Source organism: Neoarius graeffei, chromosome 1, assembly GCF_027579695.1.
Source record: "Neoarius graeffei isolate fNeoGra1 chromosome 1, fNeoGra1.pri, whole genome shotgun sequence".
Taxonomy (NCBI): domain Eukaryota; kingdom Metazoa; phylum Chordata; class Actinopteri; order Siluriformes; family Ariidae; genus Neoarius; species Neoarius graeffei.
This window is the reverse complement of record NC_083569.1, coordinates 29,962,086-29,989,029: the sequence shown is the minus strand read 5'-3', so window position 1 is coordinate 29,989,029 and position 26,944 is coordinate 29,962,086. Positions and strand designations below refer to the sequence as shown.

At 39.4% G+C, this 26,944-nt stretch overlaps 1 long non-coding RNA gene, 3 other non-coding genes and 1 gene segment (V, D, J or C); 3 read left to right on the top strand and 2 right to left on the bottom strand.

Annotated features, from left to right (window-relative positions):
• The first annotated feature begins 9,114 nt into the window (after positions 1-9,114).
• LOC132896570 (U5 spliceosomal RNA) lies at positions 9,115-9,229 on the top strand. The gene has a single exon (XR_009656090.1). It is a non-coding gene; the product is annotated as a U5 spliceosomal RNA (small nuclear RNA).
• Positions 9,230-10,796: 1,567 nt separating this feature from the next.
• On the top strand, positions 10,797-10,989 carry LOC132897633 (U2 spliceosomal RNA). The gene has a single exon (XR_009656352.1). It is a non-coding gene; the product is annotated as a U2 spliceosomal RNA (small nuclear RNA).
• Positions 10,990-11,196: 207 nt separating this feature from the next.
• LOC132887185 (uncharacterized) lies at positions 11,197-26,507 on the top strand. Its single transcript, XR_009654782.1, has 2 exons — positions 11,197-11,334; positions 25,581-26,507. It is a non-coding gene; the product is annotated as an uncharacterized LOC132887185 (long non-coding RNA).
• Positions 13,564-13,636, bottom strand: trnaf-gaa (transfer RNA phenylalanine (anticodon GAA)). Its single transcript has one exon. It is a non-coding gene; the product is annotated as a tRNA-Phe (tRNA).
• LOC132889936 (T cell receptor alpha variable 18-like) lies at positions 18,443-22,612 on the bottom strand. The segment is given in 3 exon segments: positions 18,443-18,557; positions 22,096-22,408; positions 22,546-22,612. Coding segments are annotated over 3 exon segments (495 nt in total).
• Positions 26,508-26,944: the final 437 nt, after the last annotated feature.

Below are 26,944 nucleotides of genomic sequence, written 5' to 3'. Positions count from 1 at the left end.
TGTTGGTTCCTAAACCACTGAATTTGTAGCTGCAGGACAGAGTAACATCATCACCTTCATCAACAACATTCTGAGTGAAAAGTGGCTCTATTGAATCTGCCATGGAGTCACCTGTCATAAAGAAGAGAACATAATGTTTTTAATCAAGCCAGGACTACATGTCAGACCTATTTTCTGATTTTTCTTAACACCACACAGACTAATTAATCACTAGTTTCTGAAACAAGAAAAAGTCAAAGTTAACTCACTCAGTGAAAGCCACAGACACAGGAATATAACAGTGAACATGATGAATGTTGTTAGATGAATAAAAATATTCTGAGGTCTTTCTGTACTCTCATATGTTAACATCATAAAGCTTCATGAAGCTCCACCCCACAGCATCACATGACAGTGTCACGAATGTTACTGTCAGACTGTTGAGTTGCTGCAGCGTTCTGGCTTTACACTGAGCATCACGTGGGACCCTGACCAGGATAAATCACTGACTAAAGATGAATCAGCGTGGGTGTATATGTGGGTGTGAGTGAGGTTTACTGAATCAAATGAAGTTTGCAGTGATATTTGCTTGAAGAGTGTGTGATAATTTGTTCAATGTGTTTTACTTCCTTCATGTGTGCAGCAGCAGCAGGTTAATGTTAGAACTGCTAATTGGAAGAGAAACAGGTTTACTTGAGAATTAGAAAGAATTTAATATATAATATATTTTTTACTTGTTAACAGTGGCATCGTTAGGCCCTATCACTCGGGACTATAGCCCCGGGTATTTTCACTCTCAAAAAAGTAAGAGATTAATAGAAAACAACTGACTGAAACAGATTGGAACTTGACTTGCAGCGTCCAAAGAAAAAGGGAGGAGGGGGATCAAAACTTTGGTGACTGCCAACAGAAGAACATTCAGAACTGGTTGGAAGATGGCTTAAAAAACAATCCACTATTGTTGGATTTTTCAAGCTGAAACCAGATAGTAAGTCATCGACCGTGGGTGTATATATAGAATATATCAACAATGTAACCTGTCAAATTATGCTGATGCATAAAAACTGCTCCATGTAGCCTGCTGATGTTGAATTTACAGCGTAGGCTCTGTATGATTAGTGTGCCAGGCGAGCTCAAAAGTTTGAGTGGTTTAATGAATATCCACAGTGGTGGTCTATTTGCCCTGATGAAGTTTATTTAACAGGTCAACAACAATTTTTGTTCATGTAGACACCAGTAGTTGCCCTGACATAATTTAATCATGTTTTAATGCGACGTGTAGCCTACGCAGAACCAGGCAATCGGCCATACCATAGCCAGCCTTTGGCATATTAGTCACATATAGGGGTATTTTCTTTTTTTTTCCACACAATATTAATGTGAACATAAATTTGTGTTGTCCAGACACCACAAATGAGCTGCTGCAGTCAACTGAGCCTGGATGCATTGGAGAAAATGGTATTTATGTGTGTGTGAGAGAGCAAGAGAGAGAGATTGAGAGAGAGACTTGGAAGACATATGAATATGATCATAATCTTGTGAGATGGGATGTTATCTGAGATTTTGAATGGTGCAATATAATAATGTAGCTTAGAATGTTTGTGGTCCTAAAGAAGAGATATGTGAGTGACAAATTATATATTTTTAGTAAAATTTATCATCAGTTTAATAGTGATATTTAATAGTCAGTTGGCACATGCCTCAGTTTCCTGAGACATTATGGGTGTTGATGATAACTTAATAAGGAACAAACTGAACTATACATTTAAAAAGAGCAGTGCAAAAATCAGTAATAATAAAGATGACTGTTTCAGTGAGGGTGTGGTCGAGTGTCGGCTGTGAACGGAGAGGAGTCAGATTGAACCAGCAGGCAACATGGGACAAGGTCAAACTGTGTCTAATTACTGGCTGTCTATTAACGTGTGTCTCTGTGTGTCTTTCAGGCCCACTTTACACGGGGACGGTCTGAAACAAAAACGCAAAAGTCCGTTTTCGTTCACTTTTTTTTTTTTTGACTGTTTTCAAGGAGGAAATCTGCGTCTATACGGTGACGCATAAATGTGTGGAATTCAATTGGATGTGCATGCCAGGCGGCTAGGTGGTGCTGTGAAAGACCTCCGCTATGTCTGCACGCATGCGCAACATCTTCCGTCTTGTCTGATCTGCACATCTGCGCCGCGAAAACTTTGACTACTATGGTAAGTAAGAAAGTAAGTAAAAAAGTAAGAGCATACTATACTCTGTTCATTAGCGGTATATGTGCAGATTCGGTATAGATGTTCGAAGGACTCCTGGACGTTTATTAAAGCTGCCAGAGCAGCTTGAAGGTCCGTTGGATCGATGTAATCAGACATGCTCTTACTTTTTTACTTACTTTCTTACTTCCCGGACTGGCATGTACAGGATATGACATATGTATGATGTAAATGCGTACCCGACGTGAGCAGATCCGAGCAGAGTTTCGCGTATTGGGTAGTTTAGATGGATATGCAATGGGAGCTGTTTTTAACTTATCCACTCTGGAAGGCGTTTTCAATTTTTTCCGTTTTTCAGCCTCGGAAATGCCATCCCCATGTAGACGAAAGGCACTTCTGATAAAATATTTAGTTGTTTTTACCCGACAGCGTCCTCGTGTAAACGGGCCCTCAGATGGTCAGGAATGAGAGAGAGAGAGAGAGAGAGAGAGAGAGAGAGAGTGTTGAAGTAGTGTCACTGAAAACTGACCATTAGAAATGTGGGTGGAAACACCTTGTTGACAAGAGAAGTCAGAGGAAAATGGCCAGATTGGTTCAAGCTGCCAGGAAGGACTCATGAACTCATAGCAACTCTTTACAACCATGGTGAGCAGAAAAGTATCTCAGCATGCAACTGCAGAAGAACACATTGGGTTCAACTCCTGCAGCCAAGAACAGGAATCTTAGGCCGAATCCCATTTCACCCCTTGGACCAACCCCTTGGCCCTTCCCCTCCATTTTGCGCGTTCACGTGAAGGGGTAGGGGTATCCCAATCCCAGTTAACGCGGAGGGGTAGGGGAAGGGGTAGGGCTTCTGTACCCCTCCAAACGGAGATTTTCCTGGAGCTGACTCCGAACGAAGGGGTTTGAGTGATTTCCCACAATGCCATGCGGATTTCAGCGAGATTTCATGCGGATTTCAGAAAGCTGGCGGTTCCCGCGGCGAAAGATTGTCATAAACGTATTTTCTCCATTATTTACGTGTTTTAAGTTGTTATCCAGAGGAAACACGCCGCTTGATTCACTTTCGAGCTGAGAATGAGCAGCGATTTCTGAAATCCAAGCTGCTGCTAAAAAGCTTTGGGAGTGAGTATTGGCTTGACTGCGTATGTTTTGTTCTGTTATTCTCGCTTTTATTGTTTACATGAGTGTTCTGACACCTCATTCTGTCGGATGTGGTGCACGAAGCGCCAAAGATATCCCATTCAGTGGTGTTAGTTAACAAATCACACCCTGCCAGCAGAGATTTCTGGCTCTGACTGTAGCGGCTGGTCGCAGCCAATGACGCATTTGGTCGCGTTTTGCTAACGTAAACGCTGACGGAGGTACGCGATGACGTATGCGATCGTTGAAGGGCTATCCCAATACGTAAGGGTTGAATTTCAAGCCCTATCCCTTGTAGCTCAGTTTCAAGGGGAAGGGCCAAGGGGAAGGGGTAGGGGAAGGGCCAAGGGGAAGGGGTAGGGGAAGGGGTAGGGGTAGAAATTAGAATTGGGATTGGGCCTTAGAATCAAGAAGAAGTTCCTACTACACTTGCAGATGAGTGTTTGTTTTTATTGACCTATCTAACCCCCATTTATTTATTTTGAACTGATTATATAATTGATATTATATCATCTGGAATTGTGTAACTTTAGCAGTTGATCAGCCTTCAGTATAACATAACCGTGTGAAAGTTTTTGTACAGTGCAGTTGGATTTCCTGTCACTGTGGGCTGCAGAGCACAGTAGTATAGTGCAGAGTCTGATACAGCAGCAGAGGAGATGAGCAGATACACTTCTTTCTTCTTTTCATCAACTTCAGCAGAGAGACGTGGCGGGATTGAGTCACTTTTATATCCTCTTTCTGATATATAAAGAAGGAAGTCTGGTTTAGATTTTGGATATTGTCTATACCAGTGCAGGTTATGTCCTGTACCACTTGCTTCATAGTTGCAGGACAGAGTAACATCACTGCCTTCATTTATAACTGTTTGAGTGAAAAGTGGTCTTATTGAATCTGCCATGGAGTCACCTGTCATAGAGAAGAGAACAAAATGTTATCATTTCCACCATCAAGCCAGAATGACACAAATCAGACCCACATTCTGATTTTTCTTCCCACCACACAGACAAATAAATCACTAATTCAACACTTAATATTTCTGCAGTGACAAAAAAAAAGTCAAAGTTAACTCACCGAGTGAAAGCCACAGACACATGAATATAACAGTGAACATGATGAATGGTCTCAGCTGAGTGAAAGTATTCTTTCTGTACTATGATATGTTCACATCATAAAGGTTCATGAAGCTCCAGCCCACAGCACCACATGACAGTGTCACCATTGTTACTGACAGATTGTTGATTCTTACTGAAGCATCCTGGCTTTACATTCAGCCTCACATGGGGAACCTGTCTTCAACTCCGACTGTCAGCAGAATTCATGGAATTATGAAAAATCCATCATTCTAATCTGTAAAAATATAATATAATTAATACATTATTAAATGTTTAAATTCCCTGTTATATTTGTTTTATCAGTGGTTTTGCTGCATTAGGAGATTTGGCCTGATCTGAAATTGCTGTAAATAAGTATAAATCATGACAAATAATTTAGTATGACAAGTTATTAATATTATCAAAATGCAATTGATTTATTGACTTTGTAATAATGAAGCCTGTTGTTTCACTGAGGTGAGGAACAAACCAGCTGCTGCTCTTCACAATGCTATGAAAGATGCCAGTAAGCCATTAAGAGGTGTGATGCATTTTGTGTGTGAAGTTTGCTGGATCGAGTGAAGGTTGCAGAGAGAGAGAGAGAAAGAAACTGGGTGTTTTATTTCTTTTGTGTTCCTCATTTCCTCCCTGTAGCCTTGTCTGCTGCCTGGCCTACCTTTATTCTTTCTCATGCCTATATTTTAATTAATTTGCCTCATATGATTTTAATATTATTATTCTGCTTTATAAACCTAAAGACTAAACAAAATCTCATGGTTGCTATTTGTCATTTAAACATGAAACTCTGTAAGCACAATAAAGTATTTGCATTATCTAATCACAAACACCTCCATTACAAGTGAACCTGTCCAGAGCCCATTTTATTCACTGCAGCTGTAATGTGCTTGTCCATGTTGGAGACAAATATATTACAGGTCACACATTATTAACAAATTGTACACAGCAAAATCCCCAGTGTTGAATTAACACCCAGAGTGTTTATATAGGTCCAGTTGGACCCAGATTAACTCTGAAAGTGTTAATTCAACACTGAGGAATTTGCTGTGTATTTATAGTCTGACCGCAATTTCAATTTTCTTCATTAATTCAGAGAAACAAGTCATTTTGGTTTTGGTGAGTTGATACTATTCAGCTTGACCGAAAAATCTGAAACGTTGCTGAAGCTCCATTAGATTGGAGCACAACTGCAATAAGATCTCACATCTGTACAATCTCTTCTTTTTTGCATTGCATTATATATTAAATGACTATGTATGTATGATTGAAGAGAGTGAACATTATTGTGAAAAGGAGTATTCATAAACAAACAAGTCAAGGTCTCTGGGACGTGAGCAGGGTCCTCGTGCTTGGCCCACAATAAGACATCTAATGATGCCATCTTGTGGTGAAAGGTGAAAAACCAAGGTTTTTTTTTTGTTTGCTTGTCTGTTTGTTTTGTTTTGTTTAAATGAACTATGCTCCTCATTTACCGGGAAAAAAAGCGTTGCTGGGAAAAATAAGTTATTGTTTTTTTAAAAAAATTCATATTTCAATAGGGGCGGCACGGTGGTGTAGTGGTTAGCGCTGTCGCCTCACAGTAAGTAGGGCTGGGTTTGAGCCCCATGGCCGGCAAGGGCCTTTCTGTGCGGAGTTTGCATGTTCTCCCCGTGTCCGCGTAGGTTTCCTCCGGGTGCTCCGGTTTCCCCCACAGTCCAAAGACATGCAGGTTAGGTTAACTGGTGACTCTAAATTGACCGTAGGTGTGAATGTGAGTGTGAATGGTTGTCTGTGTCTATGTGTCAGCCCTGTGATGACCTGGTGACTTGTCCAGGGTGTACCCCGCCTTTCGCCCGTAGTCAGCTGGGATAGGCTCCAGCTTGCCTGCGACCCTGTAGAACAGGATAAAGCGGCTAGAGATAATGAGAATGAGATGATGAGAACATGTTTACACCAACAACCAGTTTACACTCAAAGTGTGTAATTGAATTCAAAATATGTCATTAATCCAATCATCCCAAAAATGTGTTATCCACCGTTCGATAAAAGTGACAAATTTGACTGACCTAAGAGTTATATTCACTATAGATCATCCCTGAAGCTATTAGCAGCCTGAGACCTTTAACTTTAAAATGGTAGCATCTAATAAGATAATCTGCTTTGGAAATCCTGAGCATGTGTATTCAGTTTTTTTTTTCCACAAAATGGATAGAAGACATATTTTTTGAAAATGTGTCCAATCTAGTAGCCTGCTGAATGAGTGTACATGAACTGAATATGGCAATAATTTGACTGGGCATTTATATGTGCAACAATATCATGGTTGAGGGGGCAAGTTTGTATGGGATCAATTAAACATGTTTTGTTTTGTTTTTTCCCTCCATGAAAGACCTGGCACCATCTCATCTCATCTCATTATCTCTAGCCGCTTTATCCTGTTCTACAGGGTCGCAGGCAAGCTGGAGCCTATCCTAGCTGACTACGGGCGAAAGGCGGGGTACACCCTGGACATGTCACCAGGTCATCACAGGGCTGACACATAGACACAGACAACCATTCACACTCACATTCACACCTACGGTCAATTTAGAGTCACCAGTTAACCTAACCTGCATGTCTTTGGACTGTGGGGGAAACCAGAGCACCCAGAGGAAACCCACGCAGGCAAGGGGAGAACATGCAAACTCCGCACAGAAAGGCCCTCGCCAGCCATGGGGCTCCAACCCGGACCTTCTTGCTGTGAGGTGATAGTGCTACCCACTATACCACTGTACCACCCGACCTGGCACCAGTTACATGAAAATAAAATAAAGTAAAACCATATACAGTGCCTTGAAAAAGTATTCATACCCCTTGAACTTTTTCACATTTTTCCACCTTACAACCACAAACTTAAAAGTTTTTTTATTGAGATTTTATGTGATAGACCAACACAGAGTAGGACATAATTGTGAAGTGAAACGAAAATGATAAATGGTCTTCAAAATTTTAAACAAATAAAAATCTGAAAAATGTGGTGTGCATTAGTATTCAGCCCCCTGTACTCTGATACCTCTAAATGCAATCCAGTGCAATCAATTGCCTTCAGAAGTCATCTAATTAATTAATAGAGTCCTACTGTGTGTAATTTACTCTCAGCATAAATACACTTGTTCTGTGAAGGCCTCAGTGGTTTGTTAGAGAACACTGAAGAACAAACAGCATCATGAAGACCAAAGAACTCACCAGACAGGTCAGGGATAAAGTTCTGGAGAAGTTTAAAGCAGGGTTAGGTTATAAAAAATATCCCAAGCTCTGAACATCTCAAGAAGGACTGTTCAATCCATCATTCAAAAATGGAAAAAGTATGGCACAACTGCAAACCTACCAAGACTTATGGTACTTATGTGCTACTTTGTGCACTACTTATGTGCTACTCTGTGTTGGTCTATCACATAAAATCTCAATAAAAAACTTTTAAGTTTGTGGTTGTAAGGTGGGAAAAATTTCAAGGGGTATGAATACTTTTTCAAGGCACTGTAGATATCAAGCTGAAAACATCTTGGAATGTTTATCAACTTTTGCTTACTGCTGTTACTTAGATGCCAATTAAAGACATCAGATAAACATGTTAGAGTGACTTTTTACAGAGTTGGATTACTGACCTTAGTCGCTACTCTGAGCATGCAGTGCAATATTCTGCACCTTAAGAAATAACCAGCATTTCCTGCTTACTTTTCAAATGGTTAAATTAACCTACAGTGGTGCTTGAAAGTTTGTGAACCCGTTAGAATTTTCTATATTTCTGCAGAAATATGACTGCAGTCCCAAAGTCACCATGACAGTTGCAGTCCCAAACCATCATAGCAATACTGTAAGTGTCCAGAGCCATCTTCTAAGTGTATCTTTCAACTGTCCAGATGGGGCCATCCTCAACAAGAGCGATGTGATGAGATTCCAGCCAGACGTAGGGCATCAGGATAGTTCAGGCAGGTGTGAAGAGCAGGAGACGTCAGCTTCACTGGTATCTCAGGATGGATGTGTCACAAGAGAGAGAGAAACACAGGTTTTTAGGTATGCCCATTGTTACCTAATGGTTAAGCACAGTATACAATGTGTGTGCTCAGTGCAAGCAGGGACTCCGGCAAGACAAATTATGACAACATAACTAATAAAGAGAGCAGGAAGGTAACGCAGAAACATAAACCAGCCAGCCACTCCACCATCGAAGAAGCACTTACAGAGTCTGACAGTCCATACCATTCATTAAACAAGCACTTCAAGAACGATGCAGCCAAGTGAAATCCATGTCGCCAGCAGCCCTTGTCAACCATTTAAGGTAAAAACTGGACTCATTGGGGATTTGAACCCAGGACCTCTCATACTCTAGGCAAAAATCATACCCCTAGACCAATGAGCAAACAAAAAAATGAGCAAACAAACAAAAATTAATCCACCTCTTTCTCCGTGGCTATAGGCTCTAAATCATCCTCAAACAAAAAAAACAAAGCTTGAGGACGAATTTGAAGAGCTTTCGTGTCTTTTTCAAAAGAATCAGTATCAAGAACGCACACAACTGCAGAGAATAGTATAGAGTCCGTATGGAAACAAAAGAAGGTACTGGCTCAAATGACATCACACATGCAGCGCCGCCAAGCTGTAAATCGCTGCAATCTAATAATGGCGGACAAGCTTTTAGTGATTTTTGGAACAGAATTCAGACAATATCTGATAGGTTTCTCCTCATTGTCATGTAAATCTTTTGCCTTTTACTAAAGATTTTCATGGAGCGGAATGTTAATGAGTTGAACTTATTTTTGCAGGCTTTGCTTTGGTGGCGCTGGACATGGAACATGTCCCCTTCACATTTCATAATTCTTCATTTGCCCCCCCCCCCCCCCCCCACATTTAACATAAAATATTAGTTCACCCAGCGCTGTTTCTATTGCTTCGTGAAAGAATCCATTCCATTTGATCGATAAGAGAATACACATACCACTGAAAATCCACTCTGGGTTTTCCGGGCGTTACCTAGCTATTTCTAAAACCTTATTCTTTTGTTCTATGCCCTCAAAATTAACCCTAGGCCACATTAAATTAATGTTCAACTAAACAATGAAATAAGCTTAGCCGTATTCTTGGTTGATGATGAATTGTTTGCAGTATTTGCTCCTTCCCCAGACACAATGGACATGAGGAAATTCTTTACAAAGAAGTGGAAAGTAAGTCAAAATTTCCCCACAGGACAGTTTTTTTTATCCCAATGGAAATGTTAGTGCAGTTAGCTGGCTAGTCAATGTTAGGAGACGTATCAGATAGCTTAATGTTAGCTATCATTTAACTCAAACTCAAGGCCTCCCTTATTGTAATGCCAAGAATGAGGTCAAGTCTGCTCTGATGATATTTACTGATTCCCTGTTGTGATTTGAAGAACTTGTTTTGTCTGGTCTTTGCCAGTTTTCTGGAAAGTAAGATGGGAAATCAGTGTATGGGGAAGGAATAGTAGAAAGGAAAGCAATGGAGAGAGATGGATGTTATTCCAGGTGGATTGTGAAGGAAAGGGGGATAAAAGTTATGAAGTGGTAGAAATTGTGGTGGCACCAACGTAAGAAGGAGTTATATCTATAAATCTATTTGTTATACTAATCTGTAAATGTTACTGTAGTACCACCATTGCATGTAGGTTGACAAAACTGCACTTGTTCATTATGTGACGTTATCTTTTATGTGTCATTGCTTGACACAGTGTAATTTTGTGTTATGAAGTTTGCATGATGCCATGTCATGCCTGTTCATTGTGTGAAATTATGAATATTCTTATTTTTAAACATACAGTTGAGTGTCACTATTGCTTGGCACAGTGGCATGTTGTGTTACTGTATGTCTAAAACTAAATAAAAAAGGAAACACAAAATAAAAAATAAAATGCACCCATAAAGTCATTGCTGGTGATAAATTGTGTCACATTCATCTCATTATCTTAGGGAGAGCAGTGGGTTTAAAAACAGGCTGATGAGTATATGGACTAGTTGAATGAGGACTTATTGTTGAGTCTCTAAAGTAGTCACTGAATTAAGTGACTTTTGTGGGTAAAATTAGGTGTTTAACAACCTGTTAAAAATACACCAGAATGCAGGAAATGGCATCTAATTAATTAAAAATTTTCTGGGGGAGGACCCCCAGACCCCCCACCAGTGTGTCCCCCCCACATTAAAAATGTGTCTGACACCCCTGGTTAGAAATATTGGGCTTTTTGAATGAACCCCCCCCCCCCCCCCCCCACACACACACACAGTGACGTCTCTCTTCAAAAGGATCCAGCTGTTGGGGCTGGAGTCTAGCTGTGTTTGCCTTTCTGGATTTTAATATTTGGAAGTGGTATATTTAAAGCCATTGGCTGCCACAAGTTATCCTTTCTTGGTCTTTTGGCTAAGATCAAGTGTAGTATCTGTTTTATTAGTTTGATCTCTGATGTATTCTCTAAATGAGAATGTTATCTTAAAGAGATTTTCAGAGCAGGAAGCTGGAATAGGGGCTTGTTTTTTTTTCTGCTCTGTATATCAACTTGGTATTGTAATACTTCCAGAATTAGTATTCTTGTTAAAAAAAAATATATCTTTTTTTTAATGAATCATTTTGATATGTTTTCTAAATAAAGATGGCAAAGGGATGTTTTTGAGCCGAAAGCTGATTTTGAGATTTGTTCTTTTTGTTCTATGCATCTTTATGGTATTGTAGTGGCTTTGCAGTGCGTTCTTGATACCAATTCTTTTGAAAAAGACACCAAAGCTCTTCAAATTTGTCCTCAATCTTTGGTTGGTTGTCTGAGGATGATATAGAACCTATAGCCACAGAGAAAGAGGTGGACAAATACACAAGCCAAGTCGCTCGTGAAGAAGATGATCAACAACTGCAGCAGCTGTTTTCTGGAATCCGGGGAGTTCATGGTACTATTTTATTTTATTTTGTTTTATATATACAGTATATATATATTTTTACTGATTTGATGTTCAACTTTCACAGTTATGATAAAGCAGTGTCTCTTTGTAATTGTCATGTTTGTATACATGCTATAATATAATCTGTTTTTTTTCCAAGGCAGTCTAGGTTATGATAATATTTGCATATTTACATCAGGCTTTTGTGTCAAGGAAAAACATTTTGCGTTTATGAATTTTCCATGCTGTTGAATGTATGCCACTATAGGAAGCATGGCAATCGAAATATCTTTTCATACTTGTGTGGATTGTCTGGAATCTGGCAACATAGCCTACTGTATGTCTTAGCAATAATTTGTAAAAATATATCATGCACCAACATTACGTAATGTAAGCTACGTTAGAATATCATTTCGAAGTTGGAGACAAATTTTTGCTGTAATTTGCTGTAATTTAAAAACTGGATTACTTGAGAAAGGCAAAAGGCACGGATGAATACTTTATAGCATTTGAAATGGTAGGGACTGTTGTTTATTTTGATGTATGGTTTGTCATGTAAACTCAGGAGTTAGTGAGGTATTGTGCCGATAAGAACGGGTGTGGAGATGGACGCAGAGCTGTATGCAGAATATCATTAAATCTGATGTGAATTCATTGATGTTCAATTTATCGCAAATTGTTTATCACAGGAACTCGTGGGTAGCACCTTAGGGAAGCTCAAGTCATGTGGTTTAATGTGATATATGTGTGTTAATTGTGTGATGAGTGTTCCACCAGCAATTTAATAGAGGTGAATGGGTGCGATTTGCATGCATCGGTCATATACGGTTATTCCGCAGTGCCAAATACATTATTGTTTCTGAAATGTGATCAGGAAATTTTACTGGGGCACAGCAGATATATACTGGGGCACGTGCCCCAGTGAAATGGGTCTGGCGATGCTGATGGACAACTCATAAATTCAAGCAACAGGCTAAACGCAAGCTTGACCCTTACTGTGCGGTGAGCTCTTTGGGATGGCATTGCTGGCTTTTGTTTCCAGATCGTAGGAACTGCTTCATGTACCAGACATCGCTCAAATCCTTCTATGTGAATCTGCCTCATAAATTTATCTTTTTCAAAATGTATGGAGCAGACAACAAACCGTCCTGTCGGCTTGAAGTTACCTCTCTTTGTCAGTACAAATCAAACCCATTCATTCCGCAAGTGTCCTGCTGACTTTGGACTACAATGGATCAAAATTCTGCTTTTTTTATTGGCTACACTTGAACAGCCTTGAAGGACACACCCCTTAGCAGGCATGCTTTGGTTTTAGTTTTCATTCATTCATTATCTCTAGCCGCTTTATCCTTCTACAGGGTCGCAGGCAAGCTGGAGCCTACGGGCGAAAGGCAGGGTACACCCTGGACAAGTCGCCAGGTCATCACAGGGCTGACACATAGACACAGACAACCATTCACACTCACACCTACGGTCAATTTAGAGTCACCAGTTAACCTAACCTGCATGTCTTTGGACTGTGGGGGAAACCAGAGCACCCGGAGGAAACCCACGCGGACACGGGGAGAACATGCAAACTCCGCACAGAAAGGCCCTCGCCGGCCCCGGAGCTCGAACCCAGGACCTTCTTGCTGTGAGGCGACAGCGCTAACCACTACACCACCGTGCCGCCAGTTTTAGTTTTGTTGTGGAATTAAAAAAAAAATTAAAATGTGCTACACTTTGCAAAGCAGATGAAGCCAGAAATGCCACAAACTTTCAAGCCTTTTGCATATGACGCCACTTCTTTGAATGAACAGTAACTTACCAGGAACGCGTTTGTGTAATGGCGGACTCAAAGAGCCAAACTTTACCAACTAAACAGAACATGTCCCTGGTCTCATATTAAAATACAATTTAGACAGTAAACTATTTAACATGTCTAGTTTTATAAGGTGTAATTTTCGTAAGACAAGCACTTTAATGGAAACAAAGGGTTTGGGGAATGACAGCGTGCTTGACCAAAAGGACCCTCTAGTTGAGACAATCTGTGTATATTACAAGCTGCAAACAAAGGCTCTACAGAGATTTGAACTCAGGTCACTGGAGTTAAAGTCTACAGTGCGAACCATTACACCATGAAACAGAGGCCACATTGCTTTCACCACCAAATTACTGGCATATACTGACAGCGACCTGGCAAAAAATCAAACAGACCCTTGGTCAAAAGCTTAGATGAACACACACCACAGACCTCAGTGCCGAAACCCGGGATTGAACCAGGGATCTTTAGATCTTCAGTCTAACGCTCTCCCTACTGAGCTATTTTGGCAAGATCATGCTACCATCTAAGCGGTCATGTCACTGATATAAACATTAGTAGTTGCGAAAACTTGTTTAATGCTTTTTAGCTTTTAGTGATAACTTAAGGCCTGTTTCATAACAGAGGAAACATATTGCAGTTATTATAATTATAAAGAAATACAGGTCTTTATAAATAAAGACTAAAGAATAGTGAAGTGCAAGTTGGGCTTTATTCTACCAAGAATAAGACATTAGTTCACCTCCAATATTGTCTTCCTTAAAATAATGTATTGCCACAACATATTGTCAGTGTAAAAATGGTGGTTAAACTGATATGATGAAGAAGTGAGGGTAAACATGTACATAGCTCCATCTTGTGAGAAAAGCACGACTCTGCTCCAGTCATGTGTAGTGCTTTTTGTACAGTGTAGTTGGGTTTCCTGTCACTGTGGGCCCCAGAGCGCAGTAGTACAGTGCAGAGTCTGTCACTGCAGCAGAGGAGATGAACAGATCCACTTTCTTACTCGTTTTATCAAGTTTGATGGACAGTCGTGGATGAGGGGGTTGAGTGTGTATGACACTTCCACTGCTTTCAAGAATTAGCAGCAGAAACTCAGGTCTTGATCCAGGTTTTTGTCGATACCAGTGGAGACTGGTACCTGTTCCAGTATTTCCAGTGTATGTGCAGGACAGTGTGGTGTTGCTGCCTTCAGTTGAAAATACATTAGTTTGGTTTGATTTAATGCTGTTGTCAGCAGCCTCTGTTATAAAAAACATTATAATAATATTGTGATATTTTCATCATAAATGCAGATATCCATACAGAAATTGTGCTTCTTAATGATAAAAAATAATTATTTCATGTGTAATGTATATGACTTACCAATATCAGTGATACTGAAGAAAACTAAGAGGAGTAACATTGTTATTCTGAGTGTTTAGTTCAGACCTCTAGCTTTAGAAATAGATGCCTGTGTTGTGTGTTTGAGATTTTCTCTGACGCCTCGACATGTTGCTCCGCCCACTCATATTTATTCATATTCATGACAACTCTGCTTCATCTTATAATGAAAATGTTAATTTTATTGATTTATTCTGCTTGTTTAACATCCTATAAATATATAGAAAAATACCATCAACAATAAAATACACTAGATCATGAATTCATATATTGTTACTCCTTTCTTGTGATAATTTTTTTTTAAATTCATACTCTTGTATGAACACTGTGGTCACTTCAGCTTAAAAAAAAAACTGTCAACATTCCACATACCAATATTTGAGTAAAATGTAATTTTGGATAAAAACTCAAATTATTTATTTAAAATTCATAAAACTGTGTGTGTGTGTTTTATAGGAGTTTGTTATCAGAGCAAGTATTTAAAGTTCCCTGTATTTTTGAAAATTGAATTGGATGTAACCTATAAATGTGTGTTTGAATAAAGTTACATTCACTCATAATTCTATATCCAGTTCTCGGTCATTACGAATGGAAGTTAGTCTGACTTACAAACCTGTGTTTTATACTGAATGCTAAGTTTAAAAAATCTGAGGCAGAAACTGAGTCAACAATTTGTGTTTTGCAGAAATATTTTTGTATTAAAATTCTTTGCCAAACTTTGGGTGAAATAAAAGAACTTTCAACTTCAGACTTCAGTTCTCTAAAACTACAAAAATGATGCATTTGGACAATATGCTAATATTATATAATACTATATTAATATAGAAAATCAATGTTATTCCTTAATTGCCATTCTTACAGCTTGTAGAGCAACACAAATAAAAATACAGTTTTTACCCCAAGAATCTGAAATTTATTTAAACACCATTGGGAGAATTTATAGCAAAGTTTTGAGACCCAATATGCATAAACTGAAAAAAAGTCTTTCTTGTTGTTTTACACAACTTTTGTCAAATTGAAGATAGCATAACATGGTCAGAGCAGTAGTCAGCATTGTTACCTTACAGTAAGAAGGGTCTGGGTTCAAGGCCTTTCTGTGTGGAGTTTGCATATTCTCCCTGTGCCTGTGTGGGTTTCCTTCCAAAGACATGAATCAGGTTAACTGGCTGTTCTAAATTGCCCGTAGGTGTGTGTTGAGCTGGGATTGACTCCAGCTTCCTCTGCATGAAACAACGCATTTTAAGTTTCTTCTCACAGAACTGTGCTTCTTAATTACTTCTTCAGATCAAGGCACACATCTTCCATGTTGGCTTTTTACGGTCTATCAGTACAAGTCTATGGCTTTGATAAAACTACAGTTTTAAACATTGTGGAACCAAGCTACAGAGCAACCATCAAGTTTGGTATATTATATAATCATTTACAAACCCACTCTACACAATATAAGCAGCTGCAGCCAACAAATGTTCATGTAACTGCTTTATCCTGGTCAGGATTGCAGTGGATTTGGAGTCTATCCGAACACCACTGGGCATAAAACCAGGAAATACATTCTGGACGGGACACAAGAACAATACAAGACACCATGTACACGCACATTCACACTTATCTGCAATTAGCCAGTCCACCTACAAACGTTTGAAAGTTTAAATCTCATTTCAAATAGAGTATGATGGCGTATTAGGGCCATTGAAGGTATCAAAAATATTGAGCTGGTGGAGGGGGTAATAGTCTGAGATATTTACAAGAAAAAAGTCACAAATTTATGAGGAAAAAAACAATTGATAATAAAACTATGAAAAATAGTGGGAGCAGTCGACGACACAGACTGCACTTCCTATAACTCTCAGTTATAGTTAACAGTTGAGCCATTTCAAAATGACACTTTATTCTTTTATATTGCGCAATTGATAAGGAAGGACTGCATTTCCTATAACTCTGGAAATCTATGCCATCTGTGCCGTGATGACGTTGGTCCAACCAAAGTGAAGTGGTTACTTGACAAAAACACTATTTTCCGAGTTTTGTTTCTCATAAATTTGTGACTTTTTTCTTGGAAATTTATGACTTTACAATCTGAGAGAATATCTGAGGTTTTTTTAATCATACATTTACAACTTTAATCTCAGAAATTCTGAATTTTCCTCAGAATATTACCCCCACACCCCAGCTCTGTAATTTTTTTTAGCGACAGTTGCCCTAATACACCATCATACTAGAGCCATTCCTGATCATGTAATTATGTTTTAGATTACAGGGCTTTCCCCAGAAAAAAATATCAGAGCAGTGTTACTGATGCAGAGCCCGGCCTGGAGGGCTGGCTGCTAGGGGGTCCGGGGGCATGCTGCCTCGGAAAATTTTGAAATTAGAGCCTTCAAATGGTGCATTCTAGTGGCATATATAGGGCTGATTTAGGCACAATTCAACATTATTAAATTTGCTGTTTTTTACCTTGTCAGATATGCAAGGGGCAAAATTTAAAGGGCAAAATTAGATTTGAAATGAAAACACTGGAAACAGTCAATTCAGAGAAATATTTAATTTTATTGCACAACAAAAATACATAATATTGAACAATACAGCAGCTGAAATTAGAATGTTAGCAATACGGCTGTCAACTACAGACCCAACAGGCAAAAGTCACACACAAAAGCCTGCAGTATAGTGCCAGGAACAGAATCAAGGTCAAATCATGCAACAGCGCCATCTAGCGACCAGCACCTAGAACATGGTTTTGTATATGGTTGTGAATGGCAGTCAGTGTGCACAGTGAAACCCTTTATTTTCACTTTTGGGTTGAGTACCAAGATAGTCTAGACCTATGTATTACAATATCTTCTTATTTCTATAGTGATTAGTGATTAGTCATTTTCAGAGGGGAACATGAGATATTTAGGTGCAGAAAGCACTCTGCCATGCCATGCCACTCTGTGGTGGAGCATCATGTAGCCGCACTTTGGGGAAAGCCCTGGATTATATATACAGTATGTGACCATTATTTATCAAAGTTGTACACAAAGTTGTACAAGCAAAAAACATAAAACAAGGAAAACAAAGTCCACCAGTAATTTCCTTGTCGGGTGGCACGGTGGTGTAGTGGTTAGCGCTGTCGCCTCACAGCAAGAAGGTCCGGGTTTGAGCCCCGTGACCGGCGAGGGCCTTTCTGTGTGGAGTTTGCATGTTGTCCATGTGGGTTTCCTCCAGGTGCTCTGGTTTCCCCCACAGTCCAAAGACATGCAGGTTAGGTTAACTGGTGACTCTGAATTGACCGTGAGTGTGAATGGTTGTCTGTGTCTATGTGTCAGCCCTGTGATGACCTGGCGACTTGTCCAGGGTGTACCCCGCCTTTCGCCCGTAGTCAGCTGGGATAGGCTCCAGCTTGCCTGTGACCCTGTAGAACAGGATAAAGCGGCTAGAGATAATGAGATGAGATGAGTTTCCTTGTTCATCTGTTTTATCTTTGTCGTACAGATATGATCAAACTCACATCCGTTGAAGGTGTTCCTAAAGGTCCATTGCTTTAGCTCACATCCCACAAAGTAACATTTGTATGTATTGTACATGCATAATAAACACATGAATGAATGAATGAATGAATGAATGAATGAATCATGGGGAAAACTGACCAGTAAAGGTCAGTTAATTTATTTACACATCGTTTACACCAGTAACACCTGACCTTCATGGTTCTGGTAGTGTCATTAAAATACATTCTTGAGCATGGTGAAAAATGTAGATTTATGAAGTTATTCTGATTAATGCATTGTCATTCATATCTTCTCACATTTATTTTCCATTTATTTCAGTTGCATGTTATGACATTTTTGTTTGTGTCTATGGTTAACTGATAACAAGTTAGTAAAGGAAGTATCTTTCACCTTCTGTGGTTTTTACAAATGTGAGGTTTTTGTACAGCCTCTCATTGACTCTGTATTACTGTGCTGCTACTTGAAGAGCGCAGTGATAGAGTGCAGAATCTGAGATCTGTAGATCTTTAATAGTAAGTTCAGTCGAGTCTGAGGATGTTTCTGCCTTGAATCGAGCGCCACTGGGGTTGTAGTCAGAAGAACTCCATGATTAGCGCCTTTAAGCAGTAAAAACTGCAGTGCGCTGTTAGGATATTGTTTGTACCAGTGAAGCAAAATGTTATTGCTGCTTGACTGATATGAACATTTCAGAGTAACAGTGTCTGTTTCTTTTCCCACAATGTTGGCATCGTTGTCTGTCGGCTCAATTTTATCTGCAAAACTGCCTGAAGCAAACAAGAATATATAAATAAATATAGATTTCAGAATAAATCTTCAAAATATTTCTGTAAACATAACCAAAACATCAACTAATGCTTAAAAATATTATGTGAAAATGAATACAACTAATGAACTGATGGTTAATTACCTGTGTATCAGTGGGATGTATCTCACTGTGTACAGTAAGTTGTATAGTTGAGCCTTTTCTGAACACAGCTCTGTGAGGATTCTGTATAATAGTGCTGTATGTATTGAACTTTTCACATGAGGGAAAATGTGTTTCGAAGGCCACGCCCAGGAAGTGCAGCTGTTGTGGCATAACGCTGTACAGATCATCACTTCACAGTATCAGTGTCAGTGAACTGCAGAGGTGGGAAGTAACGAAGTACAAATCCTTCATTACTGTACTTAAGTAGAGTTTTCAGGTATCTGTTACTTGAGTATTTATTTTTCTGGCAACTTTTGTTTTGCTCCCAACATTTTAAAACAAATATCTGTACTTTCTACTCTTTACCATGAGAATCAGGCTCATTACTCTAGTTTTAATGCATTTGAGGGGATTTTTTTCTTTCGGATTCAATTGCACACCTTCCCAACATCAAGACCGATTTTAACCTAAATGGATGGGACAATAACACACAGAAAAGATGACAGTGATTAAAATAACCCAATCTGGCAGCACTGACCATGACTTAAACATAAGCTGCTTCCTTGATGAACAGGTTTTATTTGAACTTCTAAACATTTTGGGGGTAAATACATAATTGTAGCGAGAATCGCGTGTGGGTGGAGCACAGAGGACGGCAGGACAGAGATCAGGTTGGTCTATCGGCTTTACTGCCACACTTTTCAGGGTTACAATAATGTTTCAAAATAGCGAGAGAGACACACACACACACACACACACACAGCGTCTCGTCCGGGGCTGAACTCCTCTGCTCTCGCTCTCCCTCCTTAAATAGGGCGGTTTACTGGGGAGAACACACAAAACACAGGTTAATGACACTCAGGTGAAGTGATTCTGCCACTTACCTTCCCCAACTCCGCCCTCCTGTCACAGACCGGTGCTTGACCACGCCCCCGCTGCCACAATAATGCACAATCTGGATGTGATGTATGCTCTTCAAGCTCTTCAAATAAGCTATTAGTAGTGTTGTGGTACTTGAGACTGGTCTGAAGACCACTTTGTGAAGGTCTCAGTCTTATCTCAGAATCGACCACATTTTTATTTGGTCTTGTCTCAGTATCAGACATTGAGGGCTCAGGATTTTATTTCAAGACCAGTTAAGACCACAACTATGTGGATTTCACTAAATTGCCTCTGAATTGTCTGATTTATTTGTTTACATTGTTACAGTGATTGGATGCAAAACTTCCTGTCTCAAATGCAACCAATAATACGACTCATTGCTAATTTGAAAATTTTCTTCCTATTAATGTCTGTCACCCCTCCCCCACCCCCTTTACACACTGGTCTGGTCCTGGTCTTAATTCAGTCTTGCCCTGCCTTGGTCTTGGTCTTGACTTGATCTCAACCCCTCAAAGTCTTGGTCTTTTCTTGGTCTCGACACATTTTGGTCGTGGTCTCGGTTAAGGTGCTCTTGACTTGTTGAGATAATGTTTACAGGCTTTGAAGTAAAGACCTAATGATGGCCAAAACTGAGCGTATATGGAATTTAAATATTTTATGTTTGTCAACTGGCATCGCAAAATGTCATTCACATCTGTAACATCAAAAACACAGTCTTGATGAGTTCAAATTATCTGCTTCTTCTCTCCTTCATCAGCCATAAACAGTGTAAACATAAACATCGAAAGTCAGGAAAAATGTTTTATGAGTTTTTCAAATTCAATATAACTTTTTTTTATATTTTCACCATCAAATCATTATTTTCTGTGTTCAACAATATGCACTTTTGTTTAATGCATGGAAAATTCATTTGAATTTTTCCCCCCCTTTGGATAGGTGGGTGATTATTTAATTAAGTTTTGCATGTAACAGCATAGCATGGAAGATAAACCAGTTTAAACCTACATTTGCTGTAAATAACATATCATGGCAGTAATGATGTGGTGTTTCTGGTAATAATAATGTTTTGATGATAACATCAATGAAAAAATGGCATATTATAATCAACCAAAATAGAGAAAAAAATACACCAAATATTCAAGAAGCCTATGGGTTGTTTGCAAGAGAATCAGATGCAACAATAACAATGTTAAATTAAAATAACAGAAAAAATCCAAACATAGCATAGCCATAAAGGCTACGTTCAGACTGTCAGTCTAAATCCTTTTTTTTTTTTGTGGCATATTTGATGTGAATCCAATCTTCATGATTGACTGTCTACAGTATATATTGCAGGTGATCAAATCCAATCTATGTGTGGCAATCCTCATTTTCAGTCTTATTCACACTGGTTGCTAATAATAATGGCACTGCACCTGAAAGTAGTTGATGTAAGCAATGCTGTAACAATGATGTAAAAAATGGAGTGTAATGACCATGTGGTGATGTGGAGCCATGGCGCAGGTTTTATAAAAATAATGACACAGCATCTGAGACAGAGGAGGCTTACCTGCCCTGCTTTATTTTGTGCACCACAAACTAGTATGTTTCCTGTCTGTGTGACGTAAATGTGAACTTTATATATTGTCAAAATTCACAAATGGAAGAAAAAAAAAACCCTGAAATCTAATCAGAGCAGTCACCCCAAAAGAGATTTGCAAAACCTGATACATACATGAATCAGATTTGGACTGACAATGTGAACATAACCAAAGACTCTTATAATTATATAGTGGGGAAAGTCAAGAGCAAGATTTGGCTAGATTTCTTTTTCAGTTTCTTTTCTATCTGAATGATTGTATGCATGTACTGCTGCCATTTTATTATTCATCCATTTCATCTTTGTAAAAGGCCATGCATAAAATGCATTTTTATGTACCTGCATAAGTTATTAATTAAAAATAATTAAAATTGAGCACTATGTATAATGGGGAAAACTGGCCAGAAAATGTCAGGACCTTTAATTCAGAGTAGTTCACACCAACAACACCTGATATAATGACTCTGGTAACGTCAATAAAACATTTCTGAAAAATGTAGATTTGTGAATTTACTGTGATAAATGTGGACTTGTTGAAAGTTTGCCACATTTAAACCCTCTTTATTTTAATTTGCTTTTACTTTTAGCTGCAGATGTTACCACAACCTTTGTTTGTGTGTGTGGTTAACTGATAACAATTTGATAAATGGAGTATCTTTGATGAGGTTTTAGAAACTTCCTGTGTAACATTTGTATGTTTTTGTACAGCCTTTCATTGACTCTGTATTACTGTGCTTCCTCTCTAAGAGCACAGTGATAGAGCGCAGAATCTGAGAGCTTTAGACCTCTGATAGTAAATTCAGTGGAGTCTCTGGTTGTTTTTGACTCTAATCGAGGATCATCAGGAGTGCTATCATCACCTGAGTTTGACTTTGCGCCTTTATACAGTAAAAACTGTGGTGCGCTGTTCAGAAATTGTTTGTACCAGTAAAGATAAATGTAATCATTGCTTGACTCATATGAACATTTCAGAGTAACAGTGTCTGTTTCTTTCCTGACAATGGCATCTTCATCTGTCGGCCAAATTTTATCAGCGAAACTGCCTGTTGTAAAGAGGAACATAAAGAAATAAATCTGTGAAGTATTTTTGTAAACAAACCAAAAACAGTCATTTCATGAATTTATGCTTAAAACATGGGTATTAAGGAATACAGTTAATGATCTGATGAAAGTTAATTACCTGTAGTGACAGTGAGAATCAGTGGGATGTATCTCACTATGTACAGGAAGTTGTATAGTTGAGCCATTTCTGAACACAGCTCTGTGAGGATCCTGTATAATAGTGCTTGCTGTATGTGCTGAACTTTACACATGAGGGAACACATTTCTAGAAGGCCACACCCAGGAAGTTCTGCTGTTGGAGCATAACTTTGTACAGATCATCACTTCTCAGTATCAGTCACAGTGAACTAAATCACCAATACAACACAGAACAATCCCACTGTTGCTGATCAACTCACTGCATCCAACTTCACCTCTTAAATAGATCTTTTGGAGTTCGAGGCCTGGGCTGTGTCTCAAGATTGAACATTTATACAAAAATATAACCCTCCCTTCAGTTTTGTTTTACTTTTTTGGTCCACAAACAAATAATTACTGTATTGTTTAAGTGGCAATTGGAGTGATTTTTTAAAATTCCTGAAAATAGTTCTTAACATCTTAAATTGTGTAAAAACAACTAATGTTACAAATGAGCTCAGTGACCACTCCAGCTGAGGTTTTTGTCTGAAAGATGGCTGTTCAACTGCCATTATGGTCATTCGCTAACAGCTGAACCATATTTGAACAAAATCTCTTTTTTAAACTCAAATTTACTGTGTCCAGTACAAGCTCAAGTCAGAAAATGTTTAGACGGTATGTTGAAACTGCAATATAAATTGAAAAAAAAAAAAAAAAGATTGGTCAATAATGTTTGACATGTATTCTACTCAAAACAATACAACAGCACATTATTTAATGTTTTATCTCATGAATTTTACTGTTTTTCCCCCCAAAATAAACACTTACTTCAATTTTGATTCTTGCAACAGATTTTCAAAAAAGCTTGGACTGTAAAGCTTCTGCCACTTTCTAAAGTTGCCATTCCTTCTCACAGCACTTAAAAGATGTTTAGGCAGTGAAGACACCAAGTGATGAAGTGGTTCAGGTATTATTTTGTCCCATTCTTCCTCCAAACAGGTCATAAGGTGTGCAACAATATGGGGGCGTCATGATCATATTTTTTCAGTTCAAAATTCCCCACACATTCTCTACCAGGGACAGATGGGACAGGCACTCTCTTCTTCCACAGCTATGCCTTTGTAATGTGTGCAGAATGCGGTTTTGCATTGACTCTGTTACCTTTGGGTGATATTATTCATAAACATTGTATTAGTTTCCACTGTTATGCTGATGACACACACACTGCGTTTACATGCACGTAGAGAAAATCGCATTTCTGCCATTGCTCGACTGAAATCGAAGTTCTTAATGGCATGGAAACACCTTAGCTAGGCTGAAATTGAACCGAACTTGATTTCTCACAATCGAGCTACACGACCTAGATTATGCGATTTTTGCTGAGCTACTTAGTGCATGTATACCCTATCGAGCTACGTAGTCGAGCTACTTACTTCAGCACTGCCCCTTCTGGAAGTGACGAGTGATGAGACCACAAGCGGGAAACACAACAGCCTCGGTCGAAAAAAGAAAAAAAAAAAAAAAAACAGCCTCGGTCGGCATGACACTTCACCTTAGCCGCCACTTTATTAGGAACACTTCTGTTCGTACATACAAACTACAAACACTCTTCTTGTGAACACGGAAGTGATAACTTTGTTTATACTCTTGAATAGCTCTTCTTCATAACGACAACCGGAAGTGTACCAACACGATGGGGCGTGTAGCGCCACCTGTGGCTCGGGTGCACAATGTACCTCACACAATAGCTCGATTTCCTTGTGTGCATGTAGGATTGGATTTCTCTGGCACCCCTGCTGGGACCCTTTGCTCGATTACTGACAGCAGCTCAATTTGGATGTGCATGTAAACGTACTGAATGTTGTATGTTTCTGCAAAACCTGATGAGAGACACCAGCTTAATAGAATTGAGGAATGTGTTAAGGACATTAGACACTGAATGCTTATTAATTTCCTTCTGCTTAACTCTGACAAGACTGAAGTACTTGTACTAGGACCACATACAGCTAGAAGTAAGTTTTCTGATTACACAGTGACTCTGGATGGCCTTTCTGTTTCTTCACGTGCAGCAGTAAAAGACCTCGGAGTGATTATTGACCCCAGTCTTTCATTCGAAACTCACATTGATAACATTACCCGGATAGCTTTCTTTCATCTCAGAAATATTCCTAAGATAAGAAATTTAATGTCATTACAAGACGCAGAAAAACTAGTCCATGCTTTCGTTACCTCCAGGTTGGATTATTGTAATGCCTTACTGTCTGGATGTTCCAATAAGTGCATAAACAAGCTCCAGTTAGTTCAAAATGCAGCAGCAAGAGTCCTTACTAGAACTAGAAAATATGACCACATCACGCCTGTCTTATCCACACTGCATTGGCTCCCAATCAAATTTCATATTGATTATAAAATACTACTATTGACCTTTAAAGCACTAAATGGTCTCACACCACAGTACCTGAGTGAACTTCTGCTCCTCTATGACCCGCCACGCCTACTTAGATCAAAAGGTGCAGGCTATCTGCTGGTACCTCGTATAGTGAAGGCTACATCAGGGGGCAGAGCCTTTTCTTACAAAGCCCCACAGTTATGGAACAGCCTTCCAAGTAGTGTTCGGGAATCAGACACAGTCTCAGCATTTAAGTCTAGGCTGAAAACATATCTGTTTAGTCAAGCCTTTTGTTAATGGTGTTTATGAGGTAAAGGTGTAGATCTGGAGGGTCCTCAGACATAGAGTGTTTTGGTAAACTGGGATGTATGGATGCTGTCAGTCCCCACTCGCTTGCTCACTCGAGTTTGTTGATGGTGTAGTGGCTGGCTGCTTTATGTCCTGGGGCTCCCTCATGCCTGTGTTACCTTCTGGCTCTTCCCTTTTAGTTTTGCTGTCATAGTTAGTTGCCGGAGTCCCTGCTTGTACTCAGTGCAATATGTATACTGTTCCTACTTATTCAGGTGACATTGGGCATACCTAACAACCTGCATTTTCTTTTCCTCCCCCCCCCCCCCCCCCCCAAATCTGTCCCATGGAGTCAACAGGAAATCTTTTGGTGGAGAGGGTGGAGACCTCGACTGGCTATCGTAGCCTGCAGGGAATCAGCCATCAGACATTCTGTCGCATGTCCCAGACCCGGTGAAATGTAACTGAATTGTCTCGGCCAGCCCTAAGGGTCCCATCTGCATCTCATCATTGCTGAGGAGTGTGCTCCCATCACCCAATCAAGCATCCAGCCAGAGCAGGTCATGATATTTTTTAACCATATTAACATGCCATTGTTGTGTATTATGCCTGATGTCAAGACTCTCGTCTCTGCGAGCCTACCACACAGATTTACTACTTGTGTCATTTTTAGGGCATACCTAACAACCTGTGTTTTTCTCTCCCCCCCCCCATCTGTCCCTCTGAGTTACATGTTGGTCCTGGGATTGAGATGCTGGCCTCTTCTGCCCCTTGGACCTGCTTGATCCATCCTGGTGCCCTGTGTCTGGTCGGAGTTTTATTGCATCGCTCCTGTGAAGGACGGCCCTATGAGGACAGTTGAGGGTTATACCTGGAGGATGCTCTGGACTCTTACAGTAATGCTTTTATAGCTGAGGACTACAGTTGACTTGCTAACTTTAGGATTGCAGTTGTCATGAACAATTTTGCACTCAAGTTTCCATCAATGAAGAGTTATAACATCAACGAAACTGTCCTCATGTTAAAACTGTTAATATTATAGTCATGCTGTTTGTTGTTGCCCAAATGAGGATGGGTTCCCTTTTGAGTCTGGTTCCTCTCGAGGTTTCTTCCTCATGTCGTCTGAGGGAGTTTTTCCTTGCCACCGTCGCCACAGGCTTGCTCATTGGGGATAGATTAGGGACAAAATTAGCTCATGTTTTAAGTCATTCAAATTCTGTAAAGCTGCTTTGCGACAATGTTTATTGTTAAAAGCACTATACAAATAAACTTGACTTAACTTGAAATACACAGGTGATTATTTTTTAAAAAATCATTTATTTCACACTTCAAAAGCAGCAGGCAAACGTAATGCATGCAGAATTGTGTCACTTATCTATGCCGACTCACATAAAATGCCTTATTTTGAAATAGATAAATAAATCACAATTTTACCTGAACTTTGAACAGTTTTAGACCAAACTTTGTAGCATCTTTAGTGCTTTTAGAAACAGCATTTTTTCATAATCTGTAATTCTTCCTCACTTACGGTGACAAAGCGATTGGCCGCCATTTTGCAGAGTCGCTCAAGGTGATTACTGAGAAATAATCCGAGTTTCGCAACCAATCAGTGCACGATTTTTGATAATCACCTCCATATTTACACTAAAACAAAATCCCCAACACAATACATTTCTGGAGGTGCTGACTCGGTAAATATGAAAGAAAAATGTCGAGAGCATAT